This window comes from Suricata suricatta, chromosome 1, assembly GCF_006229205.1.
Source record: "Suricata suricatta isolate VVHF042 chromosome 1, meerkat_22Aug2017_6uvM2_HiC, whole genome shotgun sequence".
Lineage (NCBI taxonomy): Eukaryota > Metazoa > Chordata > Mammalia > Carnivora > Herpestidae > Suricata > Suricata suricatta.
In genome coordinates this window covers 104,760,130-104,778,260 of record NC_043700.1, presented here as the reverse complement: position 1 = coordinate 104,778,260, position 18,131 = coordinate 104,760,130, and the positions used below count along the sequence as shown (strand labels likewise).

At 34.1% G+C, this 18,131-nt stretch overlaps 1 protein-coding gene across 2 annotated transcripts in view; it reads left to right on the top strand.

Annotated features, from left to right (window-relative positions):
* Window positions 1-18,125, top strand: part of AP1AR (adaptor related protein complex 1 associated regulatory protein) — a 35,901-nt gene extending 17,776 nt beyond the window's left edge. The window contains exons 2-10 of one of the 2 annotated variants that reach the window (XM_029941913.1): window positions 3,035-3,083; window positions 4,835-4,861; window positions 7,361-7,386; window positions 10,022-10,118; window positions 11,305-11,403; window positions 13,810-13,868; window positions 14,522-14,595; window positions 15,334-15,462; window positions 16,806-18,125. In XM_029941913.1, the coding sequence (XP_029797773.1) occupies window positions 3,035-3,083; window positions 4,835-4,861; window positions 7,361-7,386; window positions 10,022-10,118; window positions 11,305-11,403; window positions 13,810-13,868; window positions 14,522-14,595; window positions 15,334-15,462; window positions 16,806-17,071 (826 nt within the window). In that variant the 3' untranslated portion in view covers window positions 17,072-18,125. The remainder of the gene's footprint in view (window positions 1-3,034; window positions 3,084-4,834; window positions 4,862-7,360; window positions 7,387-10,021; window positions 10,119-11,304; window positions 11,404-13,809; window positions 13,869-14,521; window positions 14,596-15,333; window positions 15,463-16,805) is intronic. The other variant, XM_029941922.1, reaches the window with a different exon arrangement.
* Window positions 18,126-18,131: the final 6 nt, after the last annotated feature.

The following is an 18,131-nucleotide window of genomic DNA, read 5'->3' as shown; positions in this document are numbered from 1 at the left end:
GTTGGCTAAGTGTCTGACTTCAGCTCCGGTCATGATCTCACAGCTCATGGGATCAAGCCCCACATCAGGCTCTGTGCTGACCGTGGGTTCAAGCCCCAAATCGGGCTCTTTGCTGACAGCTCAGAGCCTGCAACCCGCTTCAGATTCTGTGTCTCCCTTTCGCTGCCTTCCCCCACTCATTCTCTCTCTCTCAAAAATGAATAAACATTAACATATTTTTTTTATTTTTTTAATGTTTTATTTATTTTTGAGACAGAGAGAGACAGAGCATGAGTGGAGAGGGGAAGAGAGAGAGGGAGACACAGAATCAGAAGCAGGCTCCAGGCTCTGAGCCGTCAGCACAGAGTCCAACGCAGGGCTCGAACCCACAAACATGAGATCATGACCTGAGGCTTAACCGACTGAGCCACCCAGGCACCCCATATTAACATATTTTAAATAAGTTAATTAATTAAATCAAACAACACCTCAAGGTAGAAAATCAGGGCAGTTTATTAGAGGAAGCACTGAAGAAGTTATATTCCAGATGTATTAGACTTTTAAGCATATGTAAAGATTTTAATTTAAATTTATTTCATTTACTGCTTAAGTAATGGAGAGCCCTCTGAAATCTGAGGTGTACTTTCAAGAATTTAGCTTTCTAATTACTTTTAAAATGTGTGTCATAATATTTCTTAACTTCTTTTCAGATGAATCCCAGGATAAAGCTCTTCTAATAGAAAATGTTGCCCCTGAGTTTGCCAAATTGAGTATTTAATCTATTAGTACAATCTTGGCATTTATGACAGTAGGAATCACTATATGCCTTTTGTGAATAGTAAGGTCTTAATCTAATCTGTTTTAAAAAAAGAAAAATGTTTTTTTTTTTCTTGTTCTGCTTTTCTGTATACCTTCCATTTTAAATGTGTTTTGTTTTGGTTTTAGGTTGGGGTTTTTTCCTATTAATTTGCTCTTTCGCCATTCTATCATATACAATCATGTTTATTTATTGGCTAGGACTTTGATTGTGGGAACAGAAATCCAGATCATACTGTCTTAGGCAAAAAGTAGAATTTCTTACAAGGATACTAGATTTCTCAAGTAGTGTCAAAACCATGGGCAGAGCAGGGATGCGGCTGATCCTTCGGGATGACTTCCAACACTGTCAGAACATTCTTTTGATGGATTTCATTCCTCTTTGAAGATTTTCAGAAGCATAACTCCCAGCATCTCCCTAGAGCTCTCCAGAAGATATTATCTCTCTCTGCTCAGCTTCCATATAACCCTGAACCAATCAAGTGAGGTCTGGGGTTTGACCATGGTCTAGATGGGTTAGAAAATCAGGCAGTCCGAGTCATGCAAGAGCACGATCATCCTCACTAGAGTTAATGTGTATAAAAGGCACAGAAAAGTGAGACATTTACAACAGTCAACACCTTGGGCTTCTACTAAAGTTAAGCGTGTCTCTGTATATAAATGGAATAGAACAGTGTTCTGCCGTCTAAAACAGTGTAGTGCAATAATTACTTCCCTTGGTTTGGACAGTGTACCACTTAGCTTTGGGTTTTATTTCAGCAGTGAAGTCAAACTGATAGTCTATAAATGAGATAATTAGTATTACTGAACTTTGTTTTATTATTCAGTTACACCATCGCAGTAAGCCTGGAAGGAGAAATAGATGAATTAGAGACAGATCCTTCGTTCAGGGAAGAGAATGATGATTGCAGGGAGAGAGCACGCAGCACTTGAAGCATGAATGCTAATGCCAGAACACAGTGCTCGTCAAAGGTTCAACTCACTTCTGTGTTTGTTTGAGAAATGGGGAAAATAGAAGAATGGGGACACTAGGTGCTTAGAGAATTAAGGGTATTTTGCTTGTTCTGGATATGTCCCATAAATTATTAGATCTGTGAAAAGACAATACCAAGTCCTCTGGCTTTTATTAGTGATCTCTTAATTGGCAATAAAACTGCTTTGTATCTGTTAGCAAGTAAAAATTGTACTAAGAAAAATAGGACTTGCGATTTCACTGCTCTTTTTATTCTTTATAATAATAAAAATTGTATCATGATAATATAGTATTCATTCCCTTTCACTAAACCTGTCTGCCCCTTCACACATACATACATACATACATATATAATACTCACAAAGCATTCTGACCTGTTCTAACCTCAGGATTCTTCTCATCTTTTATAGGATCCTTTCTGTCCAAGGATCCATTAAAAACCCTTAGTGTGACTTTTGGTCTCTGTGGGGGCATGAAGTCCTCTCCTCCATTAATTTAAGCAGCTATAACACTAACCACATTGTAAATGAAAGTCTTATAGTCTGGCACTTCCAGTAGTGAAGAAGTTTGGGTGCCTCTGCCCTATACCAACTTTCATAATATGATAGAGGACAGAAACATAGTAGAGTATGGGTATGTTCTTGGAACAGATATAACAAAGGAGATTCTTATTTGATTACATGTAGATTTCACTAGTAGAAGAGAATGATTAAAATTTATATGGGCATAGAAAGAATAAAAAGTGCCTAGCTTTGTATAAACATGGGATTCCAAGTCCAAAGAGAACCACGCTTAGCATATTGCCATATATCTTTTCAGATTTATATTGTTTTGCCTGTGTGTTAGGAAATTGGAGACATACTGTTATATATTATTTAACACATCGGTATTTTAACATACTTCCCTTGATATAGTAAAAATAATGATATATAGTATAAAATATAGTATATATTACATATAATCACATATATAATAGCATATACTATAGTATATAGTATAGTGTAGATATATACTATAATATATAGTATAAAATATAGTAAAAATTTAATTGTATTCTGTTTTAGATAGTAAATACAATAAATAATTTGTTAGTACAGGTTGAGTAAATATTAGTGTCAGTAGAAAAACATTGGTTGAACAGTTTCAAACTCATAATTAAGTTTGAAAATCTGGGAAATGTTTTCATGGAAATGTTTTTATGCCACTATATTGGCTCAGTTTTAGTATTAATTGTGATTTTTAAAGTTTTTCTGTTTTTCTTCCCAGATCCAAGTATTTTAGAACATGCTCAAGAGGTGAGCACTTAACTATAGAGGTAAGTAGAGTCATGAATCTGACTGAATAAAAGTTCCTTTAGGAAGACAGGAGGGACATTTTTCTTTTCATTAAGGGCCCTAAATTTAGAATGGACTTGTTATATTTCAATATTATTGATTTCAATAAAGAGGAAAATTGGGGTGGGGAGGGGAGGGGTGAATAGGGCGAAGTTTGCAGAAGATTAAAGTCCTGTTCTTCTAGTAGAATTGCTATTTCTACTAAGAACTGGTGTTTTTGTTTTTTGCCTTTTTTTTCACTCTGCACAAGTCAACGAGAGGGTCCTCTTGGAGCAGTTACAATGGCTCAGTAGGCAGTGATTCTAGAGATAGATGGTTGGCCTGCCCCAGTAGCGAAGTGTAGCAGGATCAAAGCAGAAAGCTGACTTTAAGCAACTCCACAGGATGAATCGCCGAGTTGCTTATTCTTTCTGTGTAAATATAATAGAAAGTACTCAGTCCCACTAGGTACCACCCACTCCACCATACAGTGTATAAGTGTCGTCACACATCATTCTTAATGCAGTTCTGTTGAATGGGTAGCAGTCATCCCATTTTATGGATAAGAATCAGAGGCTGAGACAGGTGAAGAAATCGGGCTTTGTTACAGAGACCATAAATGGCAGAGCCCAAATCCAGCCCCAAACTGCCTAGCCTCAGAGCTTAAACACTGTACTTCACTGCCTTCTATATTAAATAGGGAAGCAAGTAAACCAGAAATTAATTTTTTAAAAAATCACAAACTGAAAATAAAAAGAAATTCAAGATAATAATTTTAAACAATTTAAGTCACTTCTTTAAATTCTTGTCTTTCTGAACCATTTAAATGCATTGTTTCCTTGATCTTTAATAAAACAATGTTAACAATATTTTTTCTTTTGGTGGTTATCAAATTATACTTAAAATACAAATATTTTAGTAATATCATTTAGTAGTAATGACTTTCATTTAGTCATTGGACATAATACTGTTCATCACATCATCATCAAATTGTTTACTTTCCTATCTGTAGAAAGAAAGACATTATATTTGTGAGCAGTGACTACCATTTGGTAGATTTTCAGTAAATAGTTAAGGAATAGATGAATAAAATATAAACATTATAAGACAAATTCTTATTTGGGTATCTTTTAAGTCCCTTTTTCTTGAGTAAATTTTCCTTCTTATGACTTCAATTTTTTTTTTTTAATTCAAGGAGAAAATTCTGGTAGTGTAGGTTTAAAACACCTGATCGAAATAATTCAGGTGAAATCGTTTATAAGTTTTTAATTTAAAAAAAAATTTTTTTTTTTTTTGAGAGACCGAGAGAGAGTGCAAGCAGGGGAGGGTCAGAGAGAGAGGGAGATACAGAATCTGAAGCAGGCTCCAGGCTCTGAGCTAGCTGTCAGCACAGAGCCCGACACAGGGCTCAAACCCACAAGCTGTGAGATCATAACCTGAGCCGAAGCCGGATGCTTAACCGACTGAGCCACTCAGGCACCCCAGTTTATAAGTTTTAAAAAGTTTCTTATGTATGAAGAAAATTGCTATAATTTGGTTTTTCTTTTTCATATAAAATAATAGCAGTATATACTTATTTTGGCTATGTTGTAGAACTGTTGAATATATCAAATGAACTAGTGTATAAAGGGACATAGGACCCAAATAAAAGTATAAAGATATATCATTTTTGAAGTGAAAAAGTGACAATTGTTAATGAGATATGTATCTTAGACAAATATCCCTCCTAACACTTGCTTTCTTGTTTTTTCAGTTTGAGAATCTAGTAGAAAGTGATGAAGTAAGTATTTCCACAATAGTGTAAAACCATATTTGTTCTCATGAATCATCGTGTTAGTCCTAGCTTTTATTTAAAAAAATTTATTTTATTGTTTTTTAGGATTTTTATTTTTTGGTTTTTACTTTTACTTCTTAGTCCCTAATTATGTCCTTTTACTAATTTATATTAGCATATCATTCAGAATTTTCTCATATACAACACATAATACTATAGCTATGGTATATTATAAATAGTTTTATATGTTGGTTTCATGTATTTTATGTATATAAATATATATCATATTTTAAAGCATTCTGTAGAACTCAAGGAACTATAAAAAGGATATTACTAACCTCTTGCCATTAGGTAGGTAAAATTCCTCAACAACTCGAGATAGATCCATTCTTTAACCACTAGTTTTCATAGATTACTGAGGGCAGAATTTTTACATGCCCATTCTATAATCACTTTCTGACTTTAGCCATCATCTTGTTTATCAGTTATTCTTTTTATTGATTTTTTGCATTTAGACAACATCTAAAACTTAAATTTAAGATGCATTCCAAGTGTAGAAGTGTGAAATATGTAAAAAGTACAAAGTAGAATTGGTGAACTGGGGTGTATATTCCTTATGCACTGGTTGTAGTGAGAAGAATTTTAGTTTGTGAGCTAAACTTCAATTTCACTAATCTAATTATGAGTTTGTGCATGTTACTAAGCCCCCGTTGGGCAAACTTTATACAACTCTTAAATGAGTTCTACTATAAGAACACTGCAAGCTCTGACCTTTTATCACTTTTTGTTTCTAAGACGAAAATGTATCAAACTAACTTTAAATTTAGCCCAACATTTCTAGTCTGTATGGAATACTGGTCTCAGAATGTAAATTAACATGGTAAAGGTTCTGAGAAGAACTGTTAAAGAAGCTGTTAGAGAACTGTTAAGACAATTATTTGAACCTATTCAACTCAGCATTTCCAAAATTAATTTGGGTATAATTCCTTTTTTCAGACAATAATACATATTTATTATCATCCAATAGAACGCATCTGGAAAACTAGCATAGCCTTTTGTTTCCTAGTAAAATTTCTCCCAAATATTTTTATGTTTCATAGAACCTAGTTTCTTTCCCATTTCAAGTCATGTTAATTCCATGTTATTTTTAAAAACAAGTGTAAACAAACACTTAACATGGTGCTTTTAAAGTTTCTAAACTTTAGAAGTGCTAAGTGTAAGAGTCCTTTCAACCTTTATTGCATCATACTGCTTTTTAAAAGAATGTGGTTCCATGTGTTTCTTAAGGTCCTTTTTTTTGGTTGAGTTTTTTGTTTGCTTTTGTTTTTACTAACTGGTCTTTTCCTCTTCTGTGTCATATTTTGTGTTTGATTTGAACATCATCCTGTTTTGTGGTGCTATTTCCTATCAGTTGGAGTTTTATTCCTCCTGTTGCTTGGCCATATATTTTAACTATCACATGTGAATAAGTGTATAAGAAAGATGCATAAATTCAAATCGGTCTTGTAAGTAGTTATGATTTACTTTGGAGGAAAAAAACTATAGATAATTTCATAACCATGTAAAAAAAAACAATTGATTCTCATCATTTGTGGTAGTTATGTCCTATAAAGTTGCCATAAATGGTGAATTATTAAATACCAACTAAAACATTACTCAGGGGAAATAGAGTGTTAGATTCCTGTAAGCTACTGGTTACAATATTTTCATCACCCAATCAGTAAATTAACCGTGTTTTTGGTTTCTGTTTTACACCGTATTTTAATATATATTATTGATTCACTACCTTTGAACTCATGGCCAACAGCATTGTAAGTCATGTCTGAACAGAAGCCTATCGAACGCACACATTTTTCTCCATAAGGCTTGCCACAGCCTTCGTGTGAGTAGGAATATTTAGACAGAACTTCAACCCTACACAGTGAAATCACCAACAATACACAAACATGCAAAAACATGGGACTCAATAGACTGTAAAGAGGGCAGTGTGAGAACTGAAATGAGAAGGGAGATCATCACTACGTTCTGCCTTGAGCGGGAAGGTGCCTGTCGAGCAACTCGCTTTTTGCTGCCCAGTGGAGGTCTGTTCATGGTCCCAAAAGCTTAGGGATTATTAGTTTTGACATTAAGATACATTTTAGCCTATAGGTAAATTTGCAAATATGGAAGCTACAAATAATGAAGGTCAATTGTAAATGAAGAAGGCATAGAAAGTATATTAGTACCATCCTGACCCCAGAAGTTCATTTGGTATAGAATATATATTTGTTAGAAAAAATTGAGAAGTGTCCAATAATTAGTTAATATATAATTAAACTAGATATGTAATTTTGCTTTTGAGAAATAGTAACATTTTAAAGCTTTTTGTTTAAAACACTTTTAATAAAATTTGTTTACATGATAAAAATAGATAAACAAAATACTTTGGTTAAATAAAATTGTATTGAATTGCCTTGCATAGAATTCAACTAGTGAAATTTCTTTAATTGTTTAATTTTTATACAGGGGGACAGCCCAGGAAGCAGTCATAGGTAAGGCTTTTTTTTTTAATACGATGTCTGTGTGAACCTTAAGAAGCTCTCTAAGAATCGAGGCTCTGTCATTTGCTCGCTTTGATGGATTGAACAGTTTACATTTTAGGACCTTAGCTTTCTCTTTCTGGAAGATTGAGACAAATAATAATGTTTCAAACTGTTGTCTTGAGCATTAAGGAATTTAATCTACATAATTGCCTAGTGTTCTCCTATCGAACCTAAGTCATGTATTTTTTTAATTTTTAAAAACTATTTAATATTAATAAATACATTTCCTTGAATTTTTAAAATATTATTCCCCTTTTTCTTCCTCACGACATTCTAACACTTGTTTTACTAATCAGATTAACTAGAATCTTAATACCTCAATTTATTTAAGCAGCCTCTTTAGTTTCTTCTGAAATTACATGAGCTACTTGAAAAAGAACCATCTGTCTTTAACTCAAGAGTTCTTAATATCAAGAGAATACTTTCATGTACTGTTTCATATTTTGAATGCATGTTCTTCATCTTTTTTACTTTAGCAAACGTTAGGCAACTATCATGTGGCACTGTGCTAGGCACTAGGATTAAAAAAATCAAACATAGTTCTCTCTATTAGAAGAAAGAATATCCTGGTCTAGGAGATAGTTTGTATAAATGACTAATTTCAACATAAGGTGGGAAAGAGACTAATTAGCAGTTATAAAATATGCAGGGAAAATGTAGAGGAGAAACCTTTTGGCCAAAATGTGTGAGAAGAGGTGTGTTCAGGTAGACTTCTTTAAGGCTATGACACTGGTCGATCCTGAGAGTGTAGTTAGTGATAACTATCCCGAGGAGGAGAGCATTCCAGACAGAAGGAATTGCATGGACAAAGTGGGTTGACAGAAAAGAGGTACAAGAGAATTTTGTGGAGGGATGGATCTATTTGTATCCTACTTTGTGTGGCAGTTATATGAGTATATACAATTGTCAAAATTCTTTTAAGGGAAATAACACTTATTTTATGTTATACCTCAAAGAAACTTAAAAAAAGAAAAAGTCCCAGGCAGAAGTTAGGATTAGAGGAACAGAAGTAGGAGATGCTACCTTATGCTGGTGGTTAAAACCATGATAATTACCAAGATCACCGACTCGAGATTGGGACCAGGAGGAAGTGGGGTGGTTGGAGCGGGGAGGGAGAGCAACAGTCTGAGAACTGAATAGGCAAACACTAGAATTGGATTCTGAAGACAACCAAGACTCAGTGGGCAAAAACAATTAAAAGAACATAGTGGACATAATCTTTCTTCATCTCACTTCCCTCATGTGTATCATCTCTATCTCTACCTAATAGTGTTGGTGTGAGGATTAAAATTAATATATATAATTATTTATATATATAAAGCACATTAAAGAAAGCCTGACACAAATTAAATGCTAGATGCACTATCAGTGTACATTTAGTTTCATGAATTTTGTCTGAAATGGGAAGGAGGGAACAGTAGCTAGAAATAAATATAGGTCAAATGAAGATTTTTCCTTTTCCTTTTTTTTTTTTCTTCTTTCCCTCTTCGCTTCACATAGAAGAGAGGTAAAGACAGATACAGAGTAGGGTGAAGCTGCAGGAGAGGTACAGATAATAGGGCAGTGTCGCGGAGCAGACCCTGGAGTGGGGGGGGTGGTGGCGTCAGTGTTACGTGCACCAAGAGTAGAAATGTGTAGCAGATGACCGTGAACCAGTTAAGGAATCCCACCTCTTCAGACAATTGAGGGAAGAATGGAGAGGATAGACTTACATAAGAGGTGGAGTGGCAAGAAGTTGAAGGGATTGCTGGTTGATATCCCCATATCTCAGAGTGGGGTGAGATTAACTTCTGAGAAAAAAGGGTTTGATTGAAGAACTTAAGAAGTACTTAAAGATTTGAAGTAGTTAGCTTAGGATGTGAGAGGTAGTTGCTTATGTCTAAGAAAAGGGTTATTGCTAGGGGCTGAGAGCCAGATGGGTGTTAGGTTTTCTCTAGAAGCTCTCCGGAGAAAGGGCTAATCATGGAAATTATCCAAGGTCAGAAAGTAAGCTGGGTGAAGAAGGTATTATGATAGGAATGCAAGAAGTTAAGTATGTTGGTAAGAAAGTACTTCAGATTTGCCATGGCGTCCACACTGGTTATATATGATGTGCGGCCAGGTAATCAGGATAGATAGACTGGGAGAAAAGGGAAGGATCAGGGCCTGTGGTGGCCAGATTGACTGACTGGTTGGCCAGGATAAATAGGAGGGTAGTGGGTATGAGAGGTAAGAGCCCCGGAATGGTGAGAGAGCTGTTAGAGCACAGCTCTGTGGCTTTATGGCGAACATTTTGGGGTATGGTCAGATGGCTGAAGCAGAAGCAAAGTGAAGGTCAATGGAGCCCACATTTCTTTAAAGTGATAGTAATGTGCTAAAAAACACCCTGATAGCATGCTATTCAACATATATAACAAATGATAGCACGTGTTAGAATGTATGCCTTTTTATTCTTAACAATTAAAATTATAGCATCAAATTGCTTAATATATTTTTGACAATAAAATCTTGGTATATCTCTGGTTTATGAGTTTTTTATTTGGACTTGGACTCATAAGAAGTGTTTTTTCTTTTTTTTCTTTTTCTCCCTCATTTTTCTCTGAAGGCCTCTTACTGAGGAAGAAATTGTTAACCTAAGAGAAAGGCATTATGATTCTATTGCTGAAAAACAGAAAGATCTTGATATGAAAATTCAAAAAGAGGTAAATAGTCTTCTATGTTGCTTAAGTATATGTTCTCATAAAGCCTCAGTTTTTAGTGTGGAGAAAGTTGTCATTAATACAGTGCATATGAACAGTCACTGGACCTATATTTAGACATTATACAGATGAAAATTAGTTGAAAGTAAAAGAAGAACAAAAAGTAAAAGAATAATGTTCCATTCTTTATAGTTTCTTTTATTTTGATTTAATTGATCAGAAATCATAGACTGCCAAAAATGAAGATAATACATTCTTCTAAAAAATAACATCTTAATTCACAAGTAGAGACTCTGGCAAGATACATGTATTTTTGTGTTTAAAACCAACTTTTAAAAACTACTTTATTTCACAATAAGTGTTTTTTTTAAGTCTTCTTGTTTGCAAGAATTTATTTATTCTTAGTAGTGAACTATAAACTGTAATCCTAAATGTTGTATTTATGTTAAGGTGTTTATGGAAATGGCCTGTAATTACAGCTTTGCTAATCAGTAAGTGGAATTAGTCATATTGTATTATACACTTAAGAACAGTCTGTTTAGTACCAATTACTGATTTCAGCAGCATTAATTTAAGCTATGCAAATACATGTTAATATTAAGCTAAAGAAAAAATCGTTGAAATTTTATTTTTAAATTTGGTTTGACATACAATGGATTATCACTAAAGCAGTTTGTATGCTATTAGGGATACCAAGAATTTAAATTTGAAAGTAATTTCTGAATCACTTGGTAGTAATAAAATTCAGGACACATGTGTACCAATGAGACATGAACTTTGTGAAACTTACTTCACTTTGATAGATGGTGATATGATTGGCCTTAGTTTAAAGACCTTGGGCTTAAAGCCAAAAGCATTAAACCAGTCAGGGTGATAGGCATTGGAACAATTGTTGAGCATGAAGTTCACTATATATTCTAAAGAAACAGTTTTGTATTTCTGCAAATTAAATGCTACTACTTCATAATTCAGCTTCTAAAGAGTTCTATAATATCTTTGATATCATTTGAATTACTTTGTAATAGGAGAAATTGAAATAAATCACAAAAATTTCAATTCTGTTACGCTTTGTAGAGGTCATTTATTTTCTTAATAATTTATTTTTAATTTTACAAGCAGACCTTTTATTTTTAGAGCAGTCAGACAGGTTCTGGTTTTTGTTAATCCTTATTGTTTTGTTCATGTACAGTTAGCCTTACAAGAAGAGAAGTTAAGACTAGAAGAAGAAGCTTTATACGCTGCACAGCGTGAAGCAGCCAGGGCAGCAAAGCAGCGAAAGCTCTTGGAGGTGAGGGAAAAGACCCCAACGTATAGTAGGGCTGCTCGTCTCCTGATTTTCTCTGACAAATCTCAGGCGAGACTTCTTCCCCCCCTAGAATCAAGGGCTTCCTGTTTGTTTAACAACAAATGTATTTATGCATATATTAGGAATTTTCATTTTCATTTTTTTGTTTTCTAGTTTATTTATTTATTTTGAGAGAGAGAGAGCACACGAGCAGGGACGGGGGAGAGAGAGAGACAGGAAGAATCCCAAGCAGACTCCGTGCTGTCAGCACAGAAACCCAACGTGCAGCTTCATCCTACAAATTGTGAGATCAGGACCTGAACTGAAATCAAGATTCAGATGCTTAACTGACTGAGCCACCCAGGCACTCCCATTCTTAGGGATTTTAGTTTGTCTTTAACAATTAGAAATAGCATCAAATTTTATGCTTGATATTGAATGCTATTTAGCTTTAATTGAGCAAAAGCTAATTCTTGTTAATCCCAAAGATGAAATGTAGTTTTCCAAAATCCAGTATTCTTTTAAAAAAATAAACACACTCTTAGGTGGAAACATTGCAAAGCTACTCTTTAAATATAATTTCTACAGTTTTGTTAGTTTATTTTTGTGCATATATTTTAAAACAATTGCTTGAACTGCTATAATTTCCTCTCCTTCTTTGAATCTGGTAAGCAGTTTGCCTCATTTTCTGATATTGGATATTTCTCATCTTTATTCTTGTGTCTTTGGGAGATTGGGAATTTGAGTCTTGAGAAATTTTTGGCATATTGTCAGAGACGGCAACAGATTTATTAGATCTCACCATGCTATATGCTAACATGGCATTGCCATAATGCCAGACCAGGGTTTATGGAGCCCTGGCTAAGTGTCAGGAACTGCTTTAATTAGTTTACATGTTTTACCTTGTTTAATCCTGACAACAGTCCGGGAGATAGGTAGTATTTTCAATCCTCATTGTATAGATGAGTAAACCAGGGGACAGATGTTAAGTAACCTGCTTGTGATCCTGCAGTTAATAAATGTCAGAGCCACAGTTGAAGCACAGCAGTGTTTGGTCAGTTAGCCTACTTAGTATCTTCCTCCATGTTTTGCCTATGTGAACTCTATACTGTAATATTTACTGAAGTAGTACAAAGATCACGTCACATAAGAATTATTATAACAGAAAATCTGAAAAATCATGTGTCATATTGCCATGAGTTTATATGTGACCTGTGCCCTTTCTTTCTCTGTCTCTCTCTTTCTTTCTCTCCCTGCTCCCCTCTCATTTTTTATTAAACTGTTTCAGCAGATTAATTAGATTATGTGGGAGACTGGGGTGGTTGTTGTTTTTTTTTTTTTTTTTTCAGTAGGTTCTAACTAGTGAAAAGGTTTAAAAATTAACTCACCTACTAGGAAATAAAAATATTTTTCTGGCTATAATTCAGACAACTGTTTTTACTATAATAAAATCTCCACTGCTCACCTCTTAAAGACAAAAGCATTCCATATGCAGCATCTATTTGGGTTCTCTGAGTTTTCCAGAAACACATAACAGTCTGTACAATATACACTAGCACACAAAGATACACAGATACATGCAAATCCATCTGCTTTCCACAATAGCATTACGAGTGTGCTAGGGCAGTATTATAGCCATCTATACTTTACAGATAAACAGAAATTAAAGGACATGCCAGGAACACACAGCTAATAACTGTCAGAACCCTAGCTCTTTTTTCCTCCAAAGTTTATCTATTTTTGAAAGAGAGAGAGAGAGAGAGAGAGAGAGAGAGAGAGAGAGAATCCCAAGCAGGCTCCACGCTGTCAGTGCAGAGCCTGACACGGAGCTCGGCCTCACAAACCCTGACTGCAGGACCTGAGCCAAAATCAAGTCGGACAGTTAACTGACTGAGCTGCCCAAGCACCACTTTTTTTTTTTTTAAGTTTATCAGAGCCCTAACTCTTGACAGGTTTTCTAAATCCTTTGTTTTCATTATATCTGAGTCAGCTCAGCCAGGTCTTCTAGATCTTTTGTTTTATTGCTGTTTATTTCAGCCAGAATAGAACTTCATTTACTATTTTAACTATTTTTTTCTTACCCCCCATCCTTCCATTTATTGTAAGTTCTTAGGTATAATAAGGATGTTGAGTATACCGATATATATCTGTTTTAAAAGTTATTTTTAATAACATTGTAAATATTCTGACCCCTCAAGGATTATCCAAGGATAGAAATTCTATCCATAAATAAGAAAATATAGAAATGAACAGTGATACATTAAAAAAAAAACTTCAGTGGAATAACTTTTTAAGTTTGTTTTTTTTTTTTAGGAACTAGGAAAAAAGTACCTTTTGGTGTTACATGAATGATTTTTTAAAATATAATTCTACAACAGAGTGATTTTGTATTGCATTCTGTTTCCAAAGCAAGAAAGGCAGAGAGTTGTGCAGCAGTACCATCCTTCAAGCAGTGGAGAATATCAGAGGTAAATAGTGAAACATAACACTTCCCTTTGTAGTAGGAAATGTTATTCCCAGAGAGAACACCGTTCAGCTCTGGATTGTATACATACCATGTTTATGCGTTCCCTAAAAAATAGAGACACTACTTTATAAAAATACTGAGAACATTTGCTTTCTTTACATTGGAAAGTGCTCATTATTTATTTAAATTGATTTCATTGCATTTTTAAGAATGGTCATATCTCCCATATAGAAAATAATGCAGTAATAGACCAAATCGCTTTGGATAAATTGCTTATGCCTTGCTTGTGTGTGTTTTCCTTAGCAACCCTCTTTTTCTTATGACAAAGTTTATGTATGATTGATATTTAGAAGACACATTCCAAAGCCATATTTTTCACTCATTCAAAGAACCTTGTTCATGCTTCATTATTGTAAATTATAAAAATGGGCTTATGACTAAGCTTTGACTTCGAGATTAACCAAAATCTCACTATTTTCATTTTATTGCTGGCATTCAGGAAATTAGGACCGATTTTCATTCGGTTAATTCTAATTGTATAATAATGATAAATTTGTGTGGGATGACCCTTCAAACTAAAATGCCGTCATTAACGTAAGCGTGCGTTATGCTGTATGTACTATGAGTATACTAAAAATTCTTTTACTTTTACAGTTCCGGACCAGAAGACGACTTTGAATCTTGTTTAAGAAATGTAAAGTCCCAGTATGAAGTTTCTCGAAGTAGTAGTAAGTCTTTTAAAATATATCATACATTGTAATTTTACTCTCTGCCACAATAAACAGATAAATGGAGATCTTTGTATGTTTCTATAGAACTTCCTGCCCTTTAAAATTATATCTCCCAGATACATCAATTAACTAGTCCTGAATTATACAATTTTATCTTTCCTTTTCAAAAGGGAATTAGAGCAAAGAAAAATCTCAGGGTGTTGCTGTAGTCTGCTTGGGGAGTCAAGCACTTGTTTTTCCATTTCTTCTCTGGTCCTACCTTCCCTCTCCCAGAAAAAGGGAAGGTGGGAAGAAGTAGTTACAAAAGTGTACTTATTTTACTTATTACAAATTGATTACAAGATTAAAGTGTTTTTCATTTTCAAAAGTTGGAACTCCAAAAGCGGTTCCTGTTGAAAATGTGGACTGCTTTTCATTTTTATTTGTGCATTTATTTTTTTGTTTCTCTTTGTAATTGACTATTAAAACTATTACCTAGAGTCCATTGTATTGGAAAACTTTATAATTCATTTAAATTTGCATGTTTATCCTGCTACATGGTAAAATAAATAGATAAAAAGAAAGGGAAAAAGCTTTATATTGTTCCTAATAGAAATGTACCAATGTGATGATTTTAATAATTGTTTCTTATGATGCTAAAAGGAATAATAATACTTGGAGAAAGATAATATTACAAAATAAATGGTTGTGATAAAAGAGTACAAATGACCACCTTACATTTGGTGTATATTCTAGGACTCTCATCAGATGCCACAGTTTTGACACCAAATACAGAAAGCAGTTGTGATTTAATGACCAAAACTAAATCAACTAGTGGAAATGATGACAGCACTTCCCTAGATCTAGAGTGGGAAGATGAAGAAGGTATTTTATATTCACAATTTTATCTGAAAATTTTAATCTGTGTTAATTTATAGAAATTACTTGGTATTTTACTTTAAACTGAAATGAGTACAAGGCCTTGAAAAATCGGTATAAAAATGTCTTAGTCTATTACTATATTAGTGATTATCATTTGTTGATAAATGGTTTAGAAAGTTGCTTAATTCTTAGTGTTTCTTGAGCTTTAGAAAATAAATGTTAATGAACTGTATTAGATTACTCAGTAAGAATTACTGCCCCCTTGTGGTCTACCTACAGCCAAAGTTTTATTATCTCTCAGTTCAGTATAAATGTTTGTGTAGTACAAAAGCTATAACACGGACATGGGTTTGGATTTTAGCTGGTATGTTTTCCTAGCTCTAGTACTTTCAGGAGGTTTCTTAATCTCTGTAGAGCTTCAGTTTGTTCATTATAAAAAGGGAATAATACACCAACTGGTAAAGGATGACAATTCACCCTTGTATACTCAAGGTCTAAGATGCCTCACACACACACTCACAAAATAATGAAATGGGGCACTAATAAGTAGTCAGTAAATATTTGAACAAGTGAACATGTGAATGTTGTGAGGATGAAATAAAATGTGTGTAAAATAGCCAGAACAGGGTATAGCACATAGTAAGTACTCAAAATTGTAGCTAAAATGTGGGAGTGTTTTAAAGGCTATTTCACTGAAGAAGGCTCAAGTTCTCGTTTTCATTTTCATTTTAGGAACTAGGTAATCTGCAAAAAGGAAGAACCAATAACAGAATGTAGGACTTTAAGAAAAATAGTAAGCATTAAGTATTTTACAGAATTTTGAGATGGAATGTACCTTAGTCCTCCATTCAAGCCATTTCTTTTATCAGGAAACCAAGATACAAGGGACTTGAGTAACTTGACCAAAGATCGCTTTAACTTACTTATGTCTTCTCAGCTAAACATTTCCCACAGTCCTTTACTTCTGTTATTTTGTTTCTGGGTCCCAAGCAGTAGCCTTTAAATTTATTTTTATTATAGCATCTTTTTAAGTTTGATCTAAAGCCTTTGACATCTTTCAATTCCAGATTCTGTCTTCCACACTGTATGCTAATCATATTTGTAGATAACATGACTTTTGACGCTATTATCTAGTCATTAACACAATTACTAAACTAGACCAGGCAGAAGAGAGAGTCCACTAGAAACCTTTCCTTTTAACAAGGCCTCCATTGGATTGACTCTTGAAGTTAATTAACAAATCAAGTCTGGTTGTTAAATAAAAACTGTATTACTAACTGGTAAGTCTTTTGACACAGCTTTTTAAAGTTTCATTGAGATTTGTAATAACTCTGTCCAAATAATAGGAATGAATCGCATGCTTCCAATGAGAGAGCGTTCCAAAACAGAGGAAGACATCCTCCGAGCAGCACTCAAGTATAGCAGCAAGAAGACTGGAAGTAATCCTACATCAGCCTCTGATGATTCCAACGGGCTGGAGTGGGAGAATGATTTTGTTAGTGCCGAAATGGACGATAATGGCAATTCTGAGTATTCTGGATTTGTGAATCCTGTATTAGAACTGCCTGATTCTGGCATAAAGCAATCTGATGCAGATCAACAGAAACGATAGGACAAAACTGTGTGACCCTGTTTATCAGTTGTGACCAAATTTTAAAAACCAACTAGAATGTATAAATGGTTGTGCTGAGCCTTTTTGTAAGAGGGAGATAAGAAACCATGTTGTAAATGCTTATTAGAAAGGAATAGAAATGATAGGCTGTATCTGAGTTGCTTCAGAATTAAGTGCAATTTCATCATCTGCCTTCTGCTTTTCAAAAACAATTTAATGGTTCTGTCATGTTATTAAATTTATTTTAACTCATCTTTATAGCATTCCTGTTTGCCATTTGTAGATTTTCACTTTAAAAAATAGTTTTATCTTTACTTTGAGTGCTTTCACAAGTCTATTTCAGTAGCTCTCTATGAAAATATTAAGGCATTTTTTTGTTAATTCTCAGCAGATGTGAAGAGAGCAGGAAGAGGGACTGCCAGATCAGGTTTATAATCGTGTTCCTGTGTCCAGCATTATTTACTTTTATGACTTATTTAAATTTTATTTTCTAGCAGTAAGCACAATTGAGGAGATGACCCTAAGAAACGCTGAAGTATCCGTTTCCTTCTGCACTTACTGTAGATCCTCCTATGATAGTGTTGATTCGGTTTGAACAAAGGATAATATGTTACAGTAAGCCTTCAGAATTCGGACACTTGAAGCTGGTAATCAAAAGTAATATTAAAGAAAAACATATATTTAGGTTTTTCTCTTCCTTTTACATGCTGCCAATATAAATGAATATTGACTTTAGGTTAATTGATATATTAAATTTCTAAGTGTCATTTTTTAAAAATTCTATATTTCCAATGAATGGTCTTAGAAAGATTTTACACAGGACATATTCTCTGTGCATGATTTATTAAGAAAGGAAAACCTGAAAAGGCAATATACGGGTATTTCAAAGTAAAATCCTTTCTGGTGTGAAAGGATCCATTGATTTTTATCAAGCTTTGCTTTGCCTTGTAATACAAGGTGCTTTAATGGGATGGAACTAAGCATATCAGTCTATCTAAATGCATTTTGTTTTATGCATTAAGCTCTTCTTTTCCCTCCAGTTTATGTATCAATTTGAAAG